Below are 18,144 nucleotides of genomic sequence, written 5' to 3'. Positions count from 1 at the left end.
ACTTTTTTAGAGTTCCTTTTATGCCAATATGAATAAATGTATATTTATATTCATACTCCTTTTCTGTATATAAGGTAACCATTTTTAAATTCTGTATTTTCCTTTGCTTTTTTCACATGAGATTTACCTTAGGAATCTTTTCATATCAGGACATAAAGAGATTCCTCATTCTAATTTACAATGGCACAATATTTCGTGGGGTTAGATGCATTATCATTTATTAACCAGTTCTCTATTAATAGACATTTGAGTTGTTTCCAGGCTTTTGCTCTTACTAACTGACACAATGAATATACATGATATATGGCATTCTGTATATCTATAAGGTCAGTTTCTAAAAGTAGGATTGCTGGGTTTAAAAATATGCATTTATAATTTTGATCAATAATGCCAAATTTCCTTACTAAGGGTTGTACTAATTTGTACATCTACCAGTAATAAATGAGGACAGAGAGTGTCCCACAGTCCTTCCAACAGAATTAACACATGTTTGGATTTTGGCTCATCTAATTGATTAAAAAATGCTTGGATTTTGGCCCATTTGATAGATAGAAATATTACAGATTTCTATGATTAAAGTTATACTTTTCATATGAAGAGGAGCCTTTTTATATGTTGTCATTCCTTCTCTGTGAACTTTGCCTGTTTTCTTCTTTACTTACAGGTCTTTTATCAATTTCTAAGAACTTTTTATATATTAGAGAGAGTAGCCTTTGTCTGTGATATGAATTGAACATATTTTTTACTGTTTGTCCTTTATGCTTAAATTTGTTTGTCTTCTCTTATGTCTTTTGAATTTTAAGTCACAGTTAGAAAGACCTGTCCCACTCCAAGATTATAAAAATTTTCTCCCATGTTTTCATCCTATGCTTTCATGGTTCTATTTTTCTTAAGTCTTTGATCTCCCTGGAGTTTATCTTAATTTATAACATAATGCTTGGATTGAACCCATTTTTCAGAAGACTATCCAGTTGTACCACACTATTTATTGATTAACAGCTGGTAATTTAGTCCCCACTGACTTGACATGCCACCTTTATTATATACCGTATGTCATATATATTTACTTTATTTTATTTATGTAAATAAAATAGCTTAGAATGCTTTAGGAGAAAGTCTGAATTTTCCTGTGGCAACCCTAAAAGATCTTTTAAATTGTGGTAAAATATACTTATTATTTTTACCATTTAATTTGTATTTTAACTTAAATAGTTACCATTTTAACCATTTTTAAGTTTGAAGCTCAGTGGTATTAAGTACATTTATACCACTTCCACCATGCGAGGACACAGCAAAGAAGTGCCACGTTTGAGAAAGTGGGCCCTCACCAGAACCCAGCCATGCTGGCACTCTGATCTTGGCCCTCCCAACTCCTACAACTGTGAGAAATAAATTTCTGTTGTTTGTAAGCTAAAAAAAGAAAAAGTACATGTACATTGTTGTGCAAGAATCACCACCATTCATCTCTAGAACTTTTTCATCTTCCCACCATATGGCTTTGAATCAAATATACCAGTACTTTTGTGACACACCGTTCATTTGTAAGGTGTACCTTGAGCCGAGAGATATTAAAATATGAGAAAGTATACATCTTAGAATTAGTGAAATACAGTTCTCAATCCCCAAGTGTATTTTGTATATTTCTGGATGTTCTGTTCCTTTGGTTTGTCTCTCTGTGCCAGTGCCACACTGTTTTAATTATTGAAGATTTATAATATCTTTTAATACATAATGAGGCTAGTTTCTCCTCACTGATCTTATTTTTTTAGAAGACTTCTTTGTCCGATTATTTTTGTCTTTCTGCCTAGATAAACTAAGCAGCTTCTCCTTGGCTCTCACAGATCTTTCCTTCCTTCTTTCTATCTCTATTCCATTTGAATTGTAAAAATGCACACATAGAAGACCTTACTAAGCCTGAAGGTGAGCTCTAAGTCTAGGCTCAGTGTACCTTCTCTGAAAGTTTGTGTATCTTCTCAACTTTCTTCTCCTGGGTGTTTACTTTAGCATTGCCATGGTAGGTACAGTCCCTTCCTGGTCTATGTTGTCTCCATAAAAGGGAGATGTCCCCATGAAAGTTCTTAGAATCATTTGCTCCTTTTCTATTTGTACATAGAATGTCATCCTTTTTCAGTGGAGTCAGCAGTGTCCCTAGAAGGACGGCAAGTCTGAAACGCAACTGTGTCGGGGTTTAAAATGATTCACTAATGAGTTTGCCCTCAGTGGAAGTTTGTTGTTTTGCCAGTTATTAAGTTTTTAGAATTTTTAATATGATATTACTATAGCTTGGATAATTTGCATTTATAGACCATGAACTCATTTCTGTTTTGTTTTACTGAAGAACCCATTAAAAGAGCCAGTAAATCCTGTGGAAAATGGCCTTCAGCGATCTTACATCGAGGACTGTGCGTCTTTATGATAATTGGATCAAAGATGCTGGTGAGTAACCAAATTTCCTAATTGAGGCTCATCCTTCTTTTTTATGTCATATTCCCATATTTAATAGGATTTCATTGGAACAGAATGAGAGACGTTGCAACTTAACACTCCCTTATTACTGGTTAATGAAGCGGAAGTGTCAAGGGTTTCATTACAGACATGTACAAAGATGGAGCTACGCAGATGGTCATTATAATGTTTACAGTAGTGAAAACAGTCTAAATATCCAGTGAAGAGAATTGGTTAATAAAATGATGGCGTGTTCCAGCTTAGTAGCCATTAAAAGTGATTTTGGAGAAACAGTGCTCTTTGGCTTGATTCTTCCCTAATGTTCCTAAGGGAAATTACAGTTACTGCCAGCCGCAGCTCTGTCCCTGGAGATTCCTGAATGGAAGAGCTGCAATCCCCAGGAGTGAATCAGAAAGAGCAGGGAGTGATTGCTTGGGACACCCATAAGTGATTCTGGATGCCTACCTTCTCTCCTTGCCCATTAAAAAAAAAATCAATGTTTTAGAAGAGCATTTGATGCCATAGCAAGAAGTTTAAAATATGTTAAATGAGAGCAGGTTATAAAATATCACACATATTTTTTTCATGAGAATTAGCAGTTATCTCTGGGTGGTAGGATTATGGGTAATTTTGATTTACTTATCTATGTTTGTCTATATATATTTTAAATCACAGCAAATGTATATTGCTTTTATAACTACTTAAAATTTTTTAAAGTATAAAAAAGGGAAAATTTTAAAAACAGACAAGGATTCAGAGCATTTTAGAGCTAAGATGGATCTTAGATATCATTGAAGTTAATGCAGCATTTTAGAGTTGAAAAAACTGAGACCCAGAGATGTGACCTACCCAAAGTCATGGTTAGGTGATGGCAGAAAAGACTAGAACCTATGTTTTTGATTATTAGTGTTCTGGTATTTAACATCTGAGTTATTTTAAGTTATTGAGTTATACATACCATCATCACCACTTTAGAGTGGTTCGTCTTATTTTTGTTGTTGTTGTTGTTTTTTAAAGAAGCAGGGTCTCGCTCTCAGACCCTAGAGTGCAGTGGTGTGATCATAGCTCACTGTAGCCTTGAACTCCTGGGCTCAAGTGGTCCTCCGCCCTCAGCCTCCTGAGTATCTGGACTACTACAGGCACAAGCCACCATGTCTGGCTAGATTGGTTCTTACCTATCAACCAGAAATCACATGTCCACTAAATTCAGGAGGAAAAAAACGCCACTTCTTGGTACCTACCACATTTGAAATTATATTAAGATTCCAATTTACAAAGACTTCAGCAAAGTTATACCATTTCATGGTTGGCATCTTTCTCAGTAGACTGCTAAAGACCAGTTTTATTCACTAAAAAAGTTCCCAACAGTTTTGCCCTTGAAAAACGCCAAGCATCTTTGTAAGTATCCCATATAGAGAGAGGCTTCAGTCTGGTAGGGGATGGAGAGTCATTATTTCTTTATTTTCTTCTTATTTTTTTCTTAGTTTATCAACTTATATAATTATACAGGAACATGTAAGTTTCTGAAAGTTTACAGTAGTTCTCATAAATTCACTATTTAATTTAAATGCCAATATTTTAATTGCTTTTCAAAATAGAGGTCCACTTTGCTACCTGAATTCTCATTGTTTGAACTTAGGAACCAAGTAGATTTGGGTACAGTTTTTGAAATAGAGCTGTGTGGAAGAACAGATCCCTTGCCATCGACTCTTACTATTCACTGTCCCAAATGCAAAAATCTAAGAGATTCAGATAATCAATATCCAAACTCAAGAGCCAAACAGATTTAAATGATGATGAATATCTGTATAGTCCTAGAAGTTCAAAATGTTTTAATATGAACCACTTCAGAATTCCACTTCCACTTTAAGCCACAGATCAACTCTTTGCTTTTTATTAGGAATACTTACATTGAAAAGCTGAGTAATACTAAACCAGAAAAAGGAGTGACACAGGGCTGCAGGTGGTTAAACATAATGGAGTGAGGGGAGGCCTGGAAACAGCAGTGCCAACAGTGCAGGGAAGGTGAGGGGAGCTAGGCAGGGAGAAGGCAGGGATTGCCCATCATCTGAAATTATGCCAGTTTGAAGTCTTGGGAAAGAGGAGAGGACATGGGGATGTGGAATGAGAACACCTAGATTTATGATCTGACTCTATTGTAGACTGACTAGGTGATCTTGAACAAATTATTTATCATGTCTGAGTCTCAGTTTCTTTGTTAGTAAAAACATAGGTGAGAATAGTGTCTACCAGCTATCAGATAATATGCATGAAAGTGCTCTGCTATTTGGGTGGTGGTTGTTACAGATGTTAGAGAATTTCATCTTAAAATACTTTTAATATAAAATATCACTTAAAATGTTTTTTCTTCAGTTTCTTTCTTCTTTTTTTTTATTGTCATGGTCTAGACGGGTTAAAATATTTTATATTGAGAGGTACAGCTTTATGAAAATCCTGTCAGTTGTAACAATATTTTCCTTCTATTCAATGTAGTATTTATCTCTGAGAGCCATTAAGAATCATTTAAGGCCATCTTAGTCTGGTTTTACTTTGCTTACTCTGGGATGGTCTGAACCCATGATTAAGGGCCAAGAATTTCAAGTGTATTCTTGGCTTTGGCCCTAATCTTGAGTGGCCCTAGGGAAACTTACTGATATTCATTAGTTTTCTGACTGCTAGAAAAGTGGTGGTCATGCATAGCTACTTCATGTGGAAAATTCCACAGCTACAGAATTTAAAAGTGGTTTAATTAATACTTAGGCTATAAGAGGATTTATTTTGATTCTTAGATGTGAAATGTCAGATTTTGAAATAATGCTATAGCAGCATGTTGAGCTATGGAAAAATGAAAAAAAAGTGTTTAGAACACAACTTTCCTTGTATTTGGATAGAATGATGACTTTTTAGACTTAGTTGTGATCTTTGTTTCCAAGTACATGGAGTATGAGTAAGATTGCTGCCATTCTGAGCCTTTAGTATTTCAAAAAGTACTTAAGGTACATGTTTGCTTTCACTTCCAGCTTCTTCATTTTATTGATGCTTAGAATTTTAAATGATGTACTCTTTGAGCTAGTACATGCTACTTAAGAAGAGAACACTCTCTTATAAGTAGTTGATGGAAAATCTCATTAATATCCTATGTATGTGGCATTCTACTTTCCCTGTACTCTCTTTCTCTGGGATACTTTTAGAAAAGAATTATTATGCTACTGATAAGTAAGAACTTTGGTAATCACTGGGTATAGACTCTCAGACAGCCTGTATTCTCATCTTGAGCTTCCATCTTGGCTCTACTCATGACACTTAAACCAACTTCCGTGCCAGATAGAAGGCACATGAAGCACTCCCTCCCTCATTAGCCTTTCATCTCTGGGGAAAACAGAGAGTACCCCACCCCTGAACCTAATGCATTTGTAGGACAATAGACTGAGTCAGTGTTAACTGTAGATGCCATGGAGCGGTCCTTTCTGCAACCCCCATATCAAGGCATCATCCACACCTGACTTGCTGGCTTCCCATGCCCACCACCTCACCTGGAGGTGGACTCCCTAATCAGAAAGCTGTAACTGTTATTGAGAAACAAGGCAGGAAAATGAACAATAGTCAGAGTCATGAGTGTTATATTAAAGGCTTTGGATTGTATTTGCTCAGTAAGAGAGAACTAATTTAAGCAGAGGAAAAATCTAAGCAGAGCTTTGCTTTTAGAGAGTGACTTTGGCAATTATATGGGAGACAAATGTAGCAGACTGGATCAGGAGGCAGGGAGACCACTGAAAAGACTATTGCAGAGCATCTGGGGAGGGGTGCTGCAGCCCTGAATGTAGCAGAAGGAACCAGTCACACGCCAAACTCCTAGTTCCTAACTATGACAGTTCATCGTGGTCACCTTGGCAGCTTTTAAAAATTATATATTGACAAATTATAATTGAAAATACTTATAGGGCATGAAGTGATGTCGTGATATATGTATACAATGTAAAATGATTACATGAAGCTTATTAACATATCCAACATTTCAAATATTTATTTTTTGTGGTGAAAACATTTGAAATTTACTCATAGCAGTTTTGTAATATTCAATACACTATTATTTACTATAGTCACCATGCTGTGCAATAAATCTTAAAAAACACATTCCTCTTGTTACACTGAAACTTCGTACCCTTTGACCAACATCTCCCTATTCCCTCTGGCCCCTAGCCTCTGGCAACCACCATTCTACTCTTCTTCTATGAATTTGATTATTTTAGACTCCACATGTAAAGGAGAACATGTCTTGGAGAACATGTACCTAGATTATTTCACTTAGCATAATGTCTTCTAGGTTCATCCAATGTTATTGCAAATGACAGGATTTCCTTATTTGCTTTAGGCTAAGTAGTATTCCCTTGTGTACATCTACCACATTTTCTTTATTCCTCCATCACTGGACAGTTAGGTTGATTCCATACCTTGGCTATTGTGAATAACGCTACAGTGTACATGTGAGTACAGCTATGTCTTTAACATACCGATTTCATCTCCTTTGGATATAGATCCAGAAATGGGTTTGTCGAATCACATAGTAATTCTATTTTTAGTCTTTTGTGGAATCTCCATGCAGTTTTCCATAATGGCTATACCAATTTATGTTCCCACCAGCAGTGTGCAAGTGTTCTCTTTTCTCCAGATCCTTGGCAACACTTGCTATCTTTTATCTTTTTGATAATAGCCGTCCTCACAGGTGTGAGGTTATATCTCATTGTGGTTTTAATTTGTATTTCTCTGATAATTAGTAATGTTGAAGAACATTTTTTTCATATATCTGTTGGCCATTTGTAAATCTTCTCTTGAGAAATGTCTATTCGGGCCCTCTGCCTGTTTTTTTTTTTGTTTGTTTGTTTTTGTTTTAATGGATACCTGGGACCCATACCTTAGGATTCTGATTCATTTGGACCAGGGTCATTTTTGCCAATTGACTTTTAAATACTCCGATGATTCTGCTATGCTGACTGAATTGAGATCTGCTGTAATAACAGCAGCAAGTTTACTGAGCACTTAGGCCCAGTGAGTTATTAATAATAATGTTAGTAATGTTAATAACTTATTAACAACATTAATAAGTTATTACACATAATAACTTATTCAGTCCTCTATGAAATACATGCTGTTTTATGCCCAGTTTATAGATGAGGAAATTAAGTACAGAGAAGTTAAGTCAATTTCTCAAGGTCACGTAATGTGCCACTGGGAGAACCAGGATAAGAACACAGGTTATTTGACTCCAGAGTTTTGCTGAAATGGAATTTAAAAATTTTGGTATTTTGTTTTATGATTTGCCTTGAAAATAACATTCATTGAATTAACCAGCTTTTCCCATAATTATTTTTTTGGTTATAGCACATGAAAGTCATACACAGGACTTTAAGAAAAGGTGTGTGCTGAAAATATTAAATTATAGGAAAAAATTATTTATTTTCAAATTATTTTCTTCTGTTTCCTGAGCCAGCCCAGCATGCTTTTCCTGGCTTGTTTTCTTTCTACTGCTAACAGAGGAAGAACAGAGAGATGATGTCATTTGATTTTTCCTCCCTATTGAGTCAATAAAAGAATAAAATACAATATATCTCTAACTCAGGAATTCTTTTACTGACATCTAACCTAGTTTGCAACCATATATGTGATGGCTGTTAATAACAGAGTCATTTGAAATAGCTTATAAAGAAAAAGAAAAAAACAAAAGTCATCTATATTCTTGCCACACAAAGGTGGTGATATTAATATCCTTCCAGAGGTCATCTTTTGATACCGTTTTCATTAGTCCTTATTTCATTAGGAATAAAAACTAGACAGAGTAATATGGTTTATGATGTTCATGTATTTGGAATTTGTATTACCCACTTATATAAGAAATCCATCAAAGTTTGATCGGTTCTAATTCCACCCCTTGGTTCCCAGTTCCATGATAACTTAATATTTATTGAGATTTTTTTTTTGACATACAGACCTGTATCAAGGGTTCCTGTGGCCATTTTAATTGCACATGGCAACCAGACATCCTTGGAAATGTGCCATTGTTAAAAGGAAGGAGGAGAACTAATAGAAACAATAAAAGATTTTGGTGACATATATTTGGATAGCTGATGTCAATGCTTTTCCTGATTTAAAACTGTGACAAATCTTAATATGAGAAAAAAACTTCTAAAATTTTAGAACATTGTCTTTTTAAAAGTGTCTCTCAAGCTGGGCATGGTGGTGCATACCTGTAGACTCAGTTACTCAGGAGGCTGAGGTGGGAGGATCACTTGAGCCCAAGAGTTCAAGGCTGCAGTGAGCTGTGATCATACCTCTGACCCCTAGCCCGGGTGATAGAATGAGACCCTGTCTCTAAATAAACAAAATAAAAAGAATAAAAGTGTCTCTCAGCAAGCGTTTGTTGAATTTCTATTTTGGGCATAATGCTTTACTATTATAAAATCGTTCTTGCTAAGAGCATCAGTGATTTCCATTTGTTAAATCTAGTGACACTTTTCCATCCACATTTTATCTTCTCTTCTTTTAAAAATTATTGTGTATTGACAAATTATAATTGTATATATTCCCAGAGTCCCCATACATAAACAATTTTTTAAAAAACCTAATTGTATATGTTTATGTGGAACAAAGTGATGTTATGATATGTGTGTCACACACACACAAAATGTAAAATGGTTAAATGAAACTAATTAACTTATTTGTCATTTCAATCATTGATACTTTGACTCCTTCTAGAAATTCACTCTTTCTTTGGCTTCAGGATATGTCACTTTTGGAGTTTTCATTCCACTTCTGTAGCCATTCCTTCTGAGTCTTCTGTCCAGTTTTCTCTTCTGTCTTCCTGTGGATGCTGAGTCCTCAAGATTTTGACTGTAGCACCGATTCTCCTCACTATATCCACTTTTCCCAAGACTCTCACTGCTTTTATTGTTCAGCATTTATGTAATAACGACTCCCAAACCTCCATCTCTGGCCCAGATCTCTCTCCTAATTCCAAATTCATATGTCAAGCTGCCTATGAAAGTCTTTGTGGGAATGTTTTACAGGCACCCTAACTGTAAGATGTTCTAAAACAGAAGCCATCTCTTCTTGATCAGTCTTGCTCCTAACCCTGTGTTCCCAGTCTAAGTGATGGTATAGTTATCTAAACAAACAAACGAACAAAAAAACCTGAGTATTTTTTTGACCTCTAACTATCTTTCATTCCCTGTGTTTAACCAACTACAAAATTTTATATTCTTCCTTACTATGTCTCAAAATAATCTGCTCCTATTTATCCTTTCTTATCACTACCTAATCTTTAATGGTTTAATTTATAAACATATTTTAAGCAAATGGCTATATTTCCCAAACTGTGTTCCACAGAGCATTAGTTCCATAAGAACTAATGTTAAATGCCATTCTACAACAACAACAACAAAAGAATTCAGTGTTCCGTGGCCAATTAAGTTTGGAGAATGCTGCATACCACCATTCCTCTCTTGGCAATTCACAAGAAACATGAAGTACTAAGAAATCCTGCAGTGAAGCAACCTGCTTGTTTAACTCAGCATTCCAATAGCCATTTCTCCACTTTTTGTGGAAAGTCTTGAAATATCTTCCTTCCATTGCATTGTTTGGAACATGCTTGTACAGGATATAAGATAAGAAACAAACTCATATTTTTCCTTAGAAGTGTTTTCCTGTCAATAATTGTTGAATATTTTTTCCCTTCCCTCCTTGTTTATGGGGCTTCCATAATCATATGTGAATTCCTAAATGTCCTGGGACCTGTTTTAGAGCTCAGTGGTTTCTTTTTGTTGTTGTTTTTGTTTGTTTTTTGTTTTTGTTTTTGAGACAGACTCTCACTCTGTTTCCCTGAGTAGAGTGCTGTGGCATCAGCCTGGCTCACAGCAACGTCAAACTCCTGGGCTCAAGCAATCCTCCTCATGCCTCAGCCTCCCAAGTAGCTGGGACTACAGGAGCACTCCACAACATCCGAGCTAATTTTTCTGGTTTTAGTAGACACAGGGTCTCCCTCTTGCTCAGTCTGGTCTTGAACTCCTGACCTCAAGCTATCCTCCTGCCTCAGCCCCCCAGAGTGCTAGTATTACGGGCATGAGCCAACATGCCTGGCCTAGAGCTGAATGTTGACTCTTGCTTTTTATTTATTTATTTTTGTTTATTTTGGAGACAGTGGCATCTGTCAGTATTTTTGAGGAAGGCCCATTTGAATGCAGAAAAACAATCATCTTTACTAGCTAAAGCCAGGCACATCCAACTGTCAAATGTAAGCTCTTCAGCGCTAAAATTGAGGCCAAGTGAGCTATCAATTGCAGGGTTCTATTGAAGAAATTCGGTAGAGGGGGGGAGTCAGACTTACAGAGGTATTCAAAGTTCATCAGTAATTGGCCACATCATGAGCAGCTTTAACAAGCAAGAGCTGCACTCCCGCTACCCTTGAGCATTTTGAGGTTAGTCAAGACTCAACTTTGAGTCAGATGCTACTGGAAGCTTATTCATATTTTTTCCCCATAATTCTCTGGCTTGATGTGGCCATTTAGTAAAATTACATCTGAACTACTAGAAATCATTCAAGAATTAATTATATTTCATCTTGAGTTGCAATTTTTAAGTGATCTGACTCCACTGGCCTGGAACTGGCAGTGATCAGGTGAATTTCTGTTTACATGGTTATGAGGCCAATACATTTTTTTTTTTTTGCTCAGAATATTAGATTGATTAGCCCACATTTTGAACACCTAGAACCCACACTTTTGGATACTTGGAAATGCTAAGTCCCTTTCAATTCTATGATTACATGATACAGTGTTTGTGGAAGTGTTTTCTTGGGTTAAGAAAATTAAGAAAAGCTGCAAACACAAACATATTTTTATATATAAAAGAATGTCTGAATGGAAAAACTAAAATGTTAATAGTGGTTATAGATGGATGGTGAATGTTGCTTGACGTCTTGTTGTCCAGATCCACTATGCAGCCTGTGCTGGGCCCTGGAGAATGACCAGTAAAAAATATATCCTTGGGTTTGCTCCCCTGCCCTCTGGTTTCTGGTTGGGTTCAACCAGTCTCCCAGGAGATCGGAGAAAGGGAGGAAGTTGGAGTAGGGGTATCTCACCCTCTATCCCCTTACTTGCCAGATTGTCTTGGGCTACCCAAATCCCTCAACTGATGGTCACAGCTTGTCTTAATCCATTCAGGCTGCTATAACAAGTTGCCATGGACTAGGTGGTTTATAAACAACAGAAATTTATTTCTCACAGTTCTGGAAGCTAGAAGTCTGAGCTCAGGATGCCAGCGTGGTGGTCAGGTTCTGGTGAGAGCCCTCTTCTGGGTTGCAGACTGCTGTCTTCTTACTGTATCCTCACATGGGGAAAAGAGGGCAGGAGAGCTCCCTGGGGTGTTATTTATAAGTACACCAATCCCATGCATGAGGGCTCCACTCTCATGACTTAATCACCTCCCAAAGACCTCACCTCCTAATATTATCACATTCAGGCTTAAAATTTCAACATATGAATTTTGAGGGAGACACAAATATTCAGTGCATAACACAGCTCCCCTCCCAGAAGGCTTCTCTGTGTGACTCTCTCCTTCTGAGTTCTGATGACTACTACCTCCCCCAGCCCTAGGCTTAGGGATAGTGACAGCTTCACTGTTTCTAGCCACAGCATGTGTCACTATTCCTGGTGATTTCTTTTCACCCTTCCTAAAGACACTATTGGTCGTTGCCATAATAGTCCACTGTCAATGTTGGGATCTATGTGCTTGCTTAAAGAAATATTGGTTGCTGTCAGATATCTCTTGGCTAAGTGGGTGTGTACTTACATATTGTTTTTCTCTTAGATCCAAGAGTTGAAGATTGGCTCCTCATGTCCTCACCTCTGCCACAAACCATCATCCTGGGACTCTATGTCTATTTTGTCACTTCTCTGGGACCAAAGCTCATGGAGAATCGAAAGCCCTTTGAACTCAAGAGAGCAATGATAACATACAATTTTTTCATAGTACTCTTTTCTGTGTATATGTGTTATGAGGCAAGTGTCTTCAGTATTCCTAATGGGAGAATTTTGCCTGAGTCTTCCTGTTTATGTCATTATAGTTTTTGTTATGACTATGAGGGTAACCTTTGAGATTTAATGAATTTTAGAAACTGAGCTCACTAGAGCAGGTATTTGTCAAAATATCATTAAGTGATAGGCCAAATAATAAACTCATTAGAAGATCTCAGTAAAATCTACCTCATAGGTAATGAGAAAAATTAACATGTACTCCAGGGACTAGCACATAGTTAGCCTTGATAGATTACTGAATGAATCCATAAATGTTAGTTTTGAGGAAACTCCTACTCAGAAATTAAGTAATATAAAATAACATAGCTGATAAGTGGAGGACTGACATTTGAATCCATATCTATCTGACATCAGAGTTCATCTTGACTCTGTGATGAATGTCATTGTCCTGGTAGGAACCTTTGGTTTCTGCATGCTCTGGTGAGCTATGGGATGGTGGACTGTTTTGGTTTGGTTTATTGGGCTGTGGGAGGAACAGAAAACATAGACCAATAGAAAGCAGTGGGTGAGAGAGCATGTTCCTTAATTGTCATTAAGAAAGGTGGCGATCTTCCGGAACCCAAAAGGATATTCATGCATTCTCTCCCCCTGTGCTACTACTATGCCTGAGCTCCCCTCATGTTTCTTCTTCTCTGGGATTCCTTACTTCTTTTCCCACTCTGGCTTCCTTATCCTCTTTTTTTTTTTTATTTCCTTATAGAATAGCTTGTGCTTAGTCATGACTGGGGTTCACGGGGGCCCAACACAGCCCCTCTGACCTCTCATGACCCCATAGCCTCTCCACATGCTTCCTTCCAACCCAACTCCTGCTGCAGATCCGCCTGATCAGATCACTTCAACTCTACTCCGGCCTTATTTCTCACAGTCCTCCCTAAAGTCTGGACTCACTCTGCTGCTTTCCATTTCTTCTTTATTTCCAAAAGTCACTCATAGGCCACTCTTACCGTCCCTTCTGGAGTATGAGCAACTGAAAGGGAAAGAGTAGTGGAGATGGGAGCAATGAAGATGAAAGTTCTAGGCAAGTTCTCAGAGGTGGGATATGGCATGTTATAGTATAGTATTGAGAATAGACATGGAAGCCAGGAGACCTGGACTAGTTAGTCCTGGTTCTGCTACTAACTAGCTGCCTAATTTTGAGTAAGTTGCTTAACCACTCTGGGCCTCAGGCTTTCTCATTTTATAAAGCCAGCTGGATCTAGATAGAGCCAAGTGTCCTCAGCTCTCTCCATGCTCTGGTGTTCTTCGGTTCTGTGTCTGCTCGTATCCTTAATTGTGATATCCCCAAATATATTTCTCAGTCTTGGAAGGAACCCAAATCATAACCAGTCAGTTTCAGTTCCTGTTTTATCAATTACAATGTAAAACAAGGTTTGAAAATATCTCAATTTGAGAGTTTCTATCTCCCATTTACCACTAATACTTGAGTCACTTATATGCTACTTTCAGAGTTTATTACCTGCCAAACATAAATTACTGCTTTTTCTTGCTAGCCTGGAATACAGACATATATGTAAAAGAGCCCCACTGTTAGAATGTTCTTAAACTTAATATCAGAAAAACATTAGGTTCTAATCTCTGTTTAAACAAAGACTTTTGACACCTGAGCAGCATGTCTTCTGCTGCTAACACACTCAGACATACAATTTATTGTGTGGAGTACAATTTCATTTGGTATACACAGTAATATCTCCACTAGGGATGTTAGTCCAGATAATGAAGAAGGTGAAAGAGAAGCGCATCAGACTAAGGAAACTCAGGTGACTTATTTTATACTGATTGTTTGAATGTGCTAATTACTTGCCACTAGTCAGACACTAACAGTTAATGGTGCAAAGAAAAGAAACAAAGGAGAATGACAACTATTAGACAATGAGACCATTTAAGACCCCACAGAAGGCCAATTCACACAACTTCCGTTCAACACAGAGCTTGTTTGGGGGAAGGGAAGGTGGGGGAATCAGTCATCACAGTTCAAGTAAATAGCTCCTGGACTTAGAGTGTTACTTGTGTTAGTCAGAAATGAGTCTGAGCACAAGAGAATATGAGGACACTCCCTGACAGAGCTGGATTTTGTAAAACAGATTTAGCCATTTCTGTGTCACATTCCCTTGTTCCTTTGGAGAAATCTATTGACTTATTTTTGTGAGGTTTTTTTCACATTGGTGAAATGTACATCTTATACTTTTCTGGTCTTCATTTTCAAGATATCATGACTCACCAAATTAACAGTGTGATTAAATTATCTTATAAATTAAGCAAGGAGCTAATATCAGAAAGGGATGGTGTGTTTTTAAATAGTCTACTAGTTGTCATTCTCCTTTGTTTCTTTTCTTTGTGCCATTAAAATATTATTCTGATAATGCCTCATAAGCCTTTGTTTTTTGAATTTAATTTATTGTTAAGTTGTCATTTTAGCTTTAATGGTAATTAAAAATAGAAATTTAAGGTTTGCCTCAATGGCAGGAAATGATTTAACCATTATACTGAGAAAGAAGACATTCCAGGGAGAATATTGGCATTTGTGAGAATAAGAAGTTGAAGAAGAGCTGATCATATTGTCAGTACCCTAAACTAAGCCAACCATTTAATATATGCATTAATATAAAATTAGAGCCCTTGGTTTTTCATTTTCAGATACTGTTTTAAAAGAAGACCTTCCCACCATCAGACTGAAAGAATGTCAGTATAATTTTTGAATTATAGTTCAGACTTATCAACAATAGGCTTTTTCTTCTCACCACCAGTCGTAGGTCACTTTGTGGGTGTGTTGGAATTAAGGCCTGCCAGATTTCACTCTTACTATTTTTTTTTTTTTTTTTGAGACAGAGTCTCGTTTTGTCACCCGAGGCTAGAGTACCCTGGTGTCAGCCTAGCCCTTAGGTTCAAGCTATCCTCCTGCCTAGCTTCCCAGGTTGCTGGGACTACAGGCACGCACCACCACATCTGGCTAATTTTTTTTTCTCTATTTTTAGTAGAGATGGGGTCTCACTCTTGCTCAGGCTGGTCTTGAACTCCTGAGCTCAAGCTATCCTCCCGCCTCTGTCTTCCAGAATGCTAGGATTACAGGCGTGAGCCACCACAGCTAGCCTATGCTCTCTTATTAGTAACAAGAGGATTCTTCTCTTTTACTTGTGACTCCAAAGCAAAACCAATACCTGAGCCATGGACTAGCACTTCACCTCATACCCATTAGCCAAGGGCAAGGAAAGCCCAGTTGTCGTAGCCACCTGATGAGTACACTGAGGAATTTTGGTTTGCCTATTTATTTATTGACTAATTGGAAAGATTGGACATTGCCAGAAAAGACTGACCCAGAGCCAGGTATTCCCTTTAAGAGTACACAAATATACCCACATATATAGATACACCTAAGATAAATTGCCTGCCAGTATTTGCTGTTTAAGCAAAACACGCCCAGTGTTTTGCTCTTCACTGTATTACAATAATCATTTCCCAAAATGGGCATTTTAGTCAGAACATAGTTTATATAAATAATATATGAGTTTGCAGTTTTGAAAATTCTTGGTATCAGGCTTTGATATCAAGCATGTTTGTAGTTTGTAATTGTTCTAGCTGCTTTTCCTGCACAGTGACTGCTGACTCAGATAGTAACATAATGAAGAAGCACAATCAAAGCTACCTTTGTTGTAGCCATTGAGCAGATGCTTTCCTTCTTTAATATGTACGTCTCTCTTGCAGTTTGTGATGTCTGGCTGGGGTACAGGTTATTCATTTCGATGTGAAATTGTTGACTATTCACGGTCACCCACAGCTTTGCGGGTAAGTTTCTTTTTGGAAAAACTTGTAACTCAAAATCAACATTAAAATTTTTTGGACTCTGTGACATTGGATGTGAATTTAGAATGAGCAAATGACTCAATTATCAGATTATATGTGTCGGGGGAAATCTAAAAATTATAGGAAATGAAGTCAAGTATATAATTTTCTGTAAAATGAAAATTGGTGCTTTTTAAAAATTTCTTGGATTTAAAAAATAAACTAATGTCTAGTTCCTCAAAAAATTACAAAGTAGAATTACTGTTAAGATCCAGCAATTCCACTTTTGGGTATATACCTAAAACAATTGAAAGCAGGGACTCGAAGAGATTTGTATACTCACATTCATAGTAGCATTGTTCACAAAAGCTAGAAGGTGGAAGCAATCAGGTGTCCTTGGATGGAAGAAATGGATTTAAAAATATGGTATATACATAGAATGGAATAATGTTCAACCTTTGAAAGGACAGGAATTCTAGCTCATGCTACAACATGGATGAACCTTGATGACAATTTGCTAAATGGAATAATCCAGTCACAGAAGGAAAAATACTGCATGATTTCCATTTATATGAGGTACCTAGAGTAGTCAAATTTATAGAAACAAATAGTAGAATGGTTGGGGGTGTCAAGGGGAATGGGGAGTTGTTTCATGGGTACAGAGTTTCTGTTTTGCAAGATGAGAAGAGTTCAAGGAATAGAGGGTGGTAATGTTTGCACAGCAATGTGAATGTAATTAACTGAACTGTACTGTGAAAATGATTCAGATGGTAATTTTATATTAGGTACATTTTACCAAAATTGTAAAAACTAAACTTTTCTTCCATGTAAAAAATGAAATAAATTCGTATCTATGTGTGTTTCTGCAGATGGCACGTACCTGCTGGCTTTATTACTTCTCCAAATTTATTGAGCTTTTAGATACTGTGAGTATGTGGTCACCACATTTATAGTAGTAAACGTTTGCTGTTTAAATGGAAAAAATAAACAAAAGTTCAGTTGTCTGATGACTTTGGTTTTCTCTCTTTAGGCAGACCTAATGTTATCTTTTTACATTTTATTATCAGTAATTTTAGAGAATAGATAGGATAAGTTTATTTTTCAGTATTTTGCAAATTCCAAAAGACTTTTATGTATGGCTACCACTTGATTAAGATAAGCATGTAACTGTCACATATAGTGCAAAACTGTGCATCTTTATGTAGATGGATGGCAGTTGTTTTATGAATCAAGTTTAGAAAGCAAAGAACAGAGGACATAAGTTACTCCTGGGGTATCAGTAATTTTGGGAATGCCAAAACTATTTCCAGCTGCCTTTCTGAAGTCTGTGCTTATTGGGCCCTGTTTCTTCATACTTCAGATCCTGGTGAGGATCACTTCTGAACTTGCATGACTGGGTCCCGGGGGAAGCAAGCGCCATGGATGAGTCTGTGATGGGAGGAGAAAGCTATGAGCCTTTGTTTACAGAGTAGCTTAGGAAAGCTGGATACTTATTATATCTTTGTGGAAAGTATATCTTAGTTATTTGGAACCAGTTCTGGCTCTGAGACTGACCAGTGTGTTCTCTCTTTGGAGTATATATCACTACATTTCTTACAGGAAATCTCAACATGCTTCACCTTTTCAGTTGACTAATCATATAATGTTATAATTGGAAGGGGCTTTAGTAAGCATAGAATCCAGAGGATCTCAAATTTTAATTTTAGCATGCATTACAATCCCCTGCAGGGCTTGTTAAAACACAGATGCCTAGACCCCACCCCCATAGTTTCTATTCAATAGGTCTTGAGTGGGGCTCCAGAATTTGCATTTCTAACAAGTTCTCAAAGGGTGCTAG

General features: G+C 37.0%; 1 protein-coding gene across 2 annotated transcripts in view; it reads left to right on the top strand.

Moving 5' to 3' along the window:
* The window catches only part of ELOVL7 (ELOVL fatty acid elongase 7), a 90,491-nt gene that overhangs the window by 58,182 nt on the left and 14,165 nt on the right, over positions 1-18,144 (top strand). For both annotated transcript variants that reach the window (XM_012775635.2, XM_012775639.2), the window contains exons 2-5: positions 2,339-2,436; positions 12,304-12,494; positions 16,230-16,310; positions 17,177-17,233. In XM_012775635.2, coding sequence (XP_012631089.1) covers positions 2,373-2,436; positions 12,304-12,494; positions 16,230-16,310; positions 17,177-17,233 — 393 coding nt within the window. In that variant the 5' untranslated portion in view covers positions 2,339-2,372. The remainder of the gene's footprint in view (positions 1-2,338; positions 2,437-12,303; positions 12,495-16,229; positions 16,311-17,176; positions 17,234-18,144) is intronic.

This window comes from Microcebus murinus, chromosome 11 (assembly GCF_040939455.1).
Source record: "Microcebus murinus isolate Inina chromosome 11, M.murinus_Inina_mat1.0, whole genome shotgun sequence".
Classification (NCBI taxonomy): Eukaryota; Metazoa; Chordata; class Mammalia; order Primates; family Cheirogaleidae; genus Microcebus; species Microcebus murinus.
The sequence above is the reverse complement of the archived record's forward strand: the minus strand, read 5'-3'. Positions and strand labels throughout refer to the sequence as shown.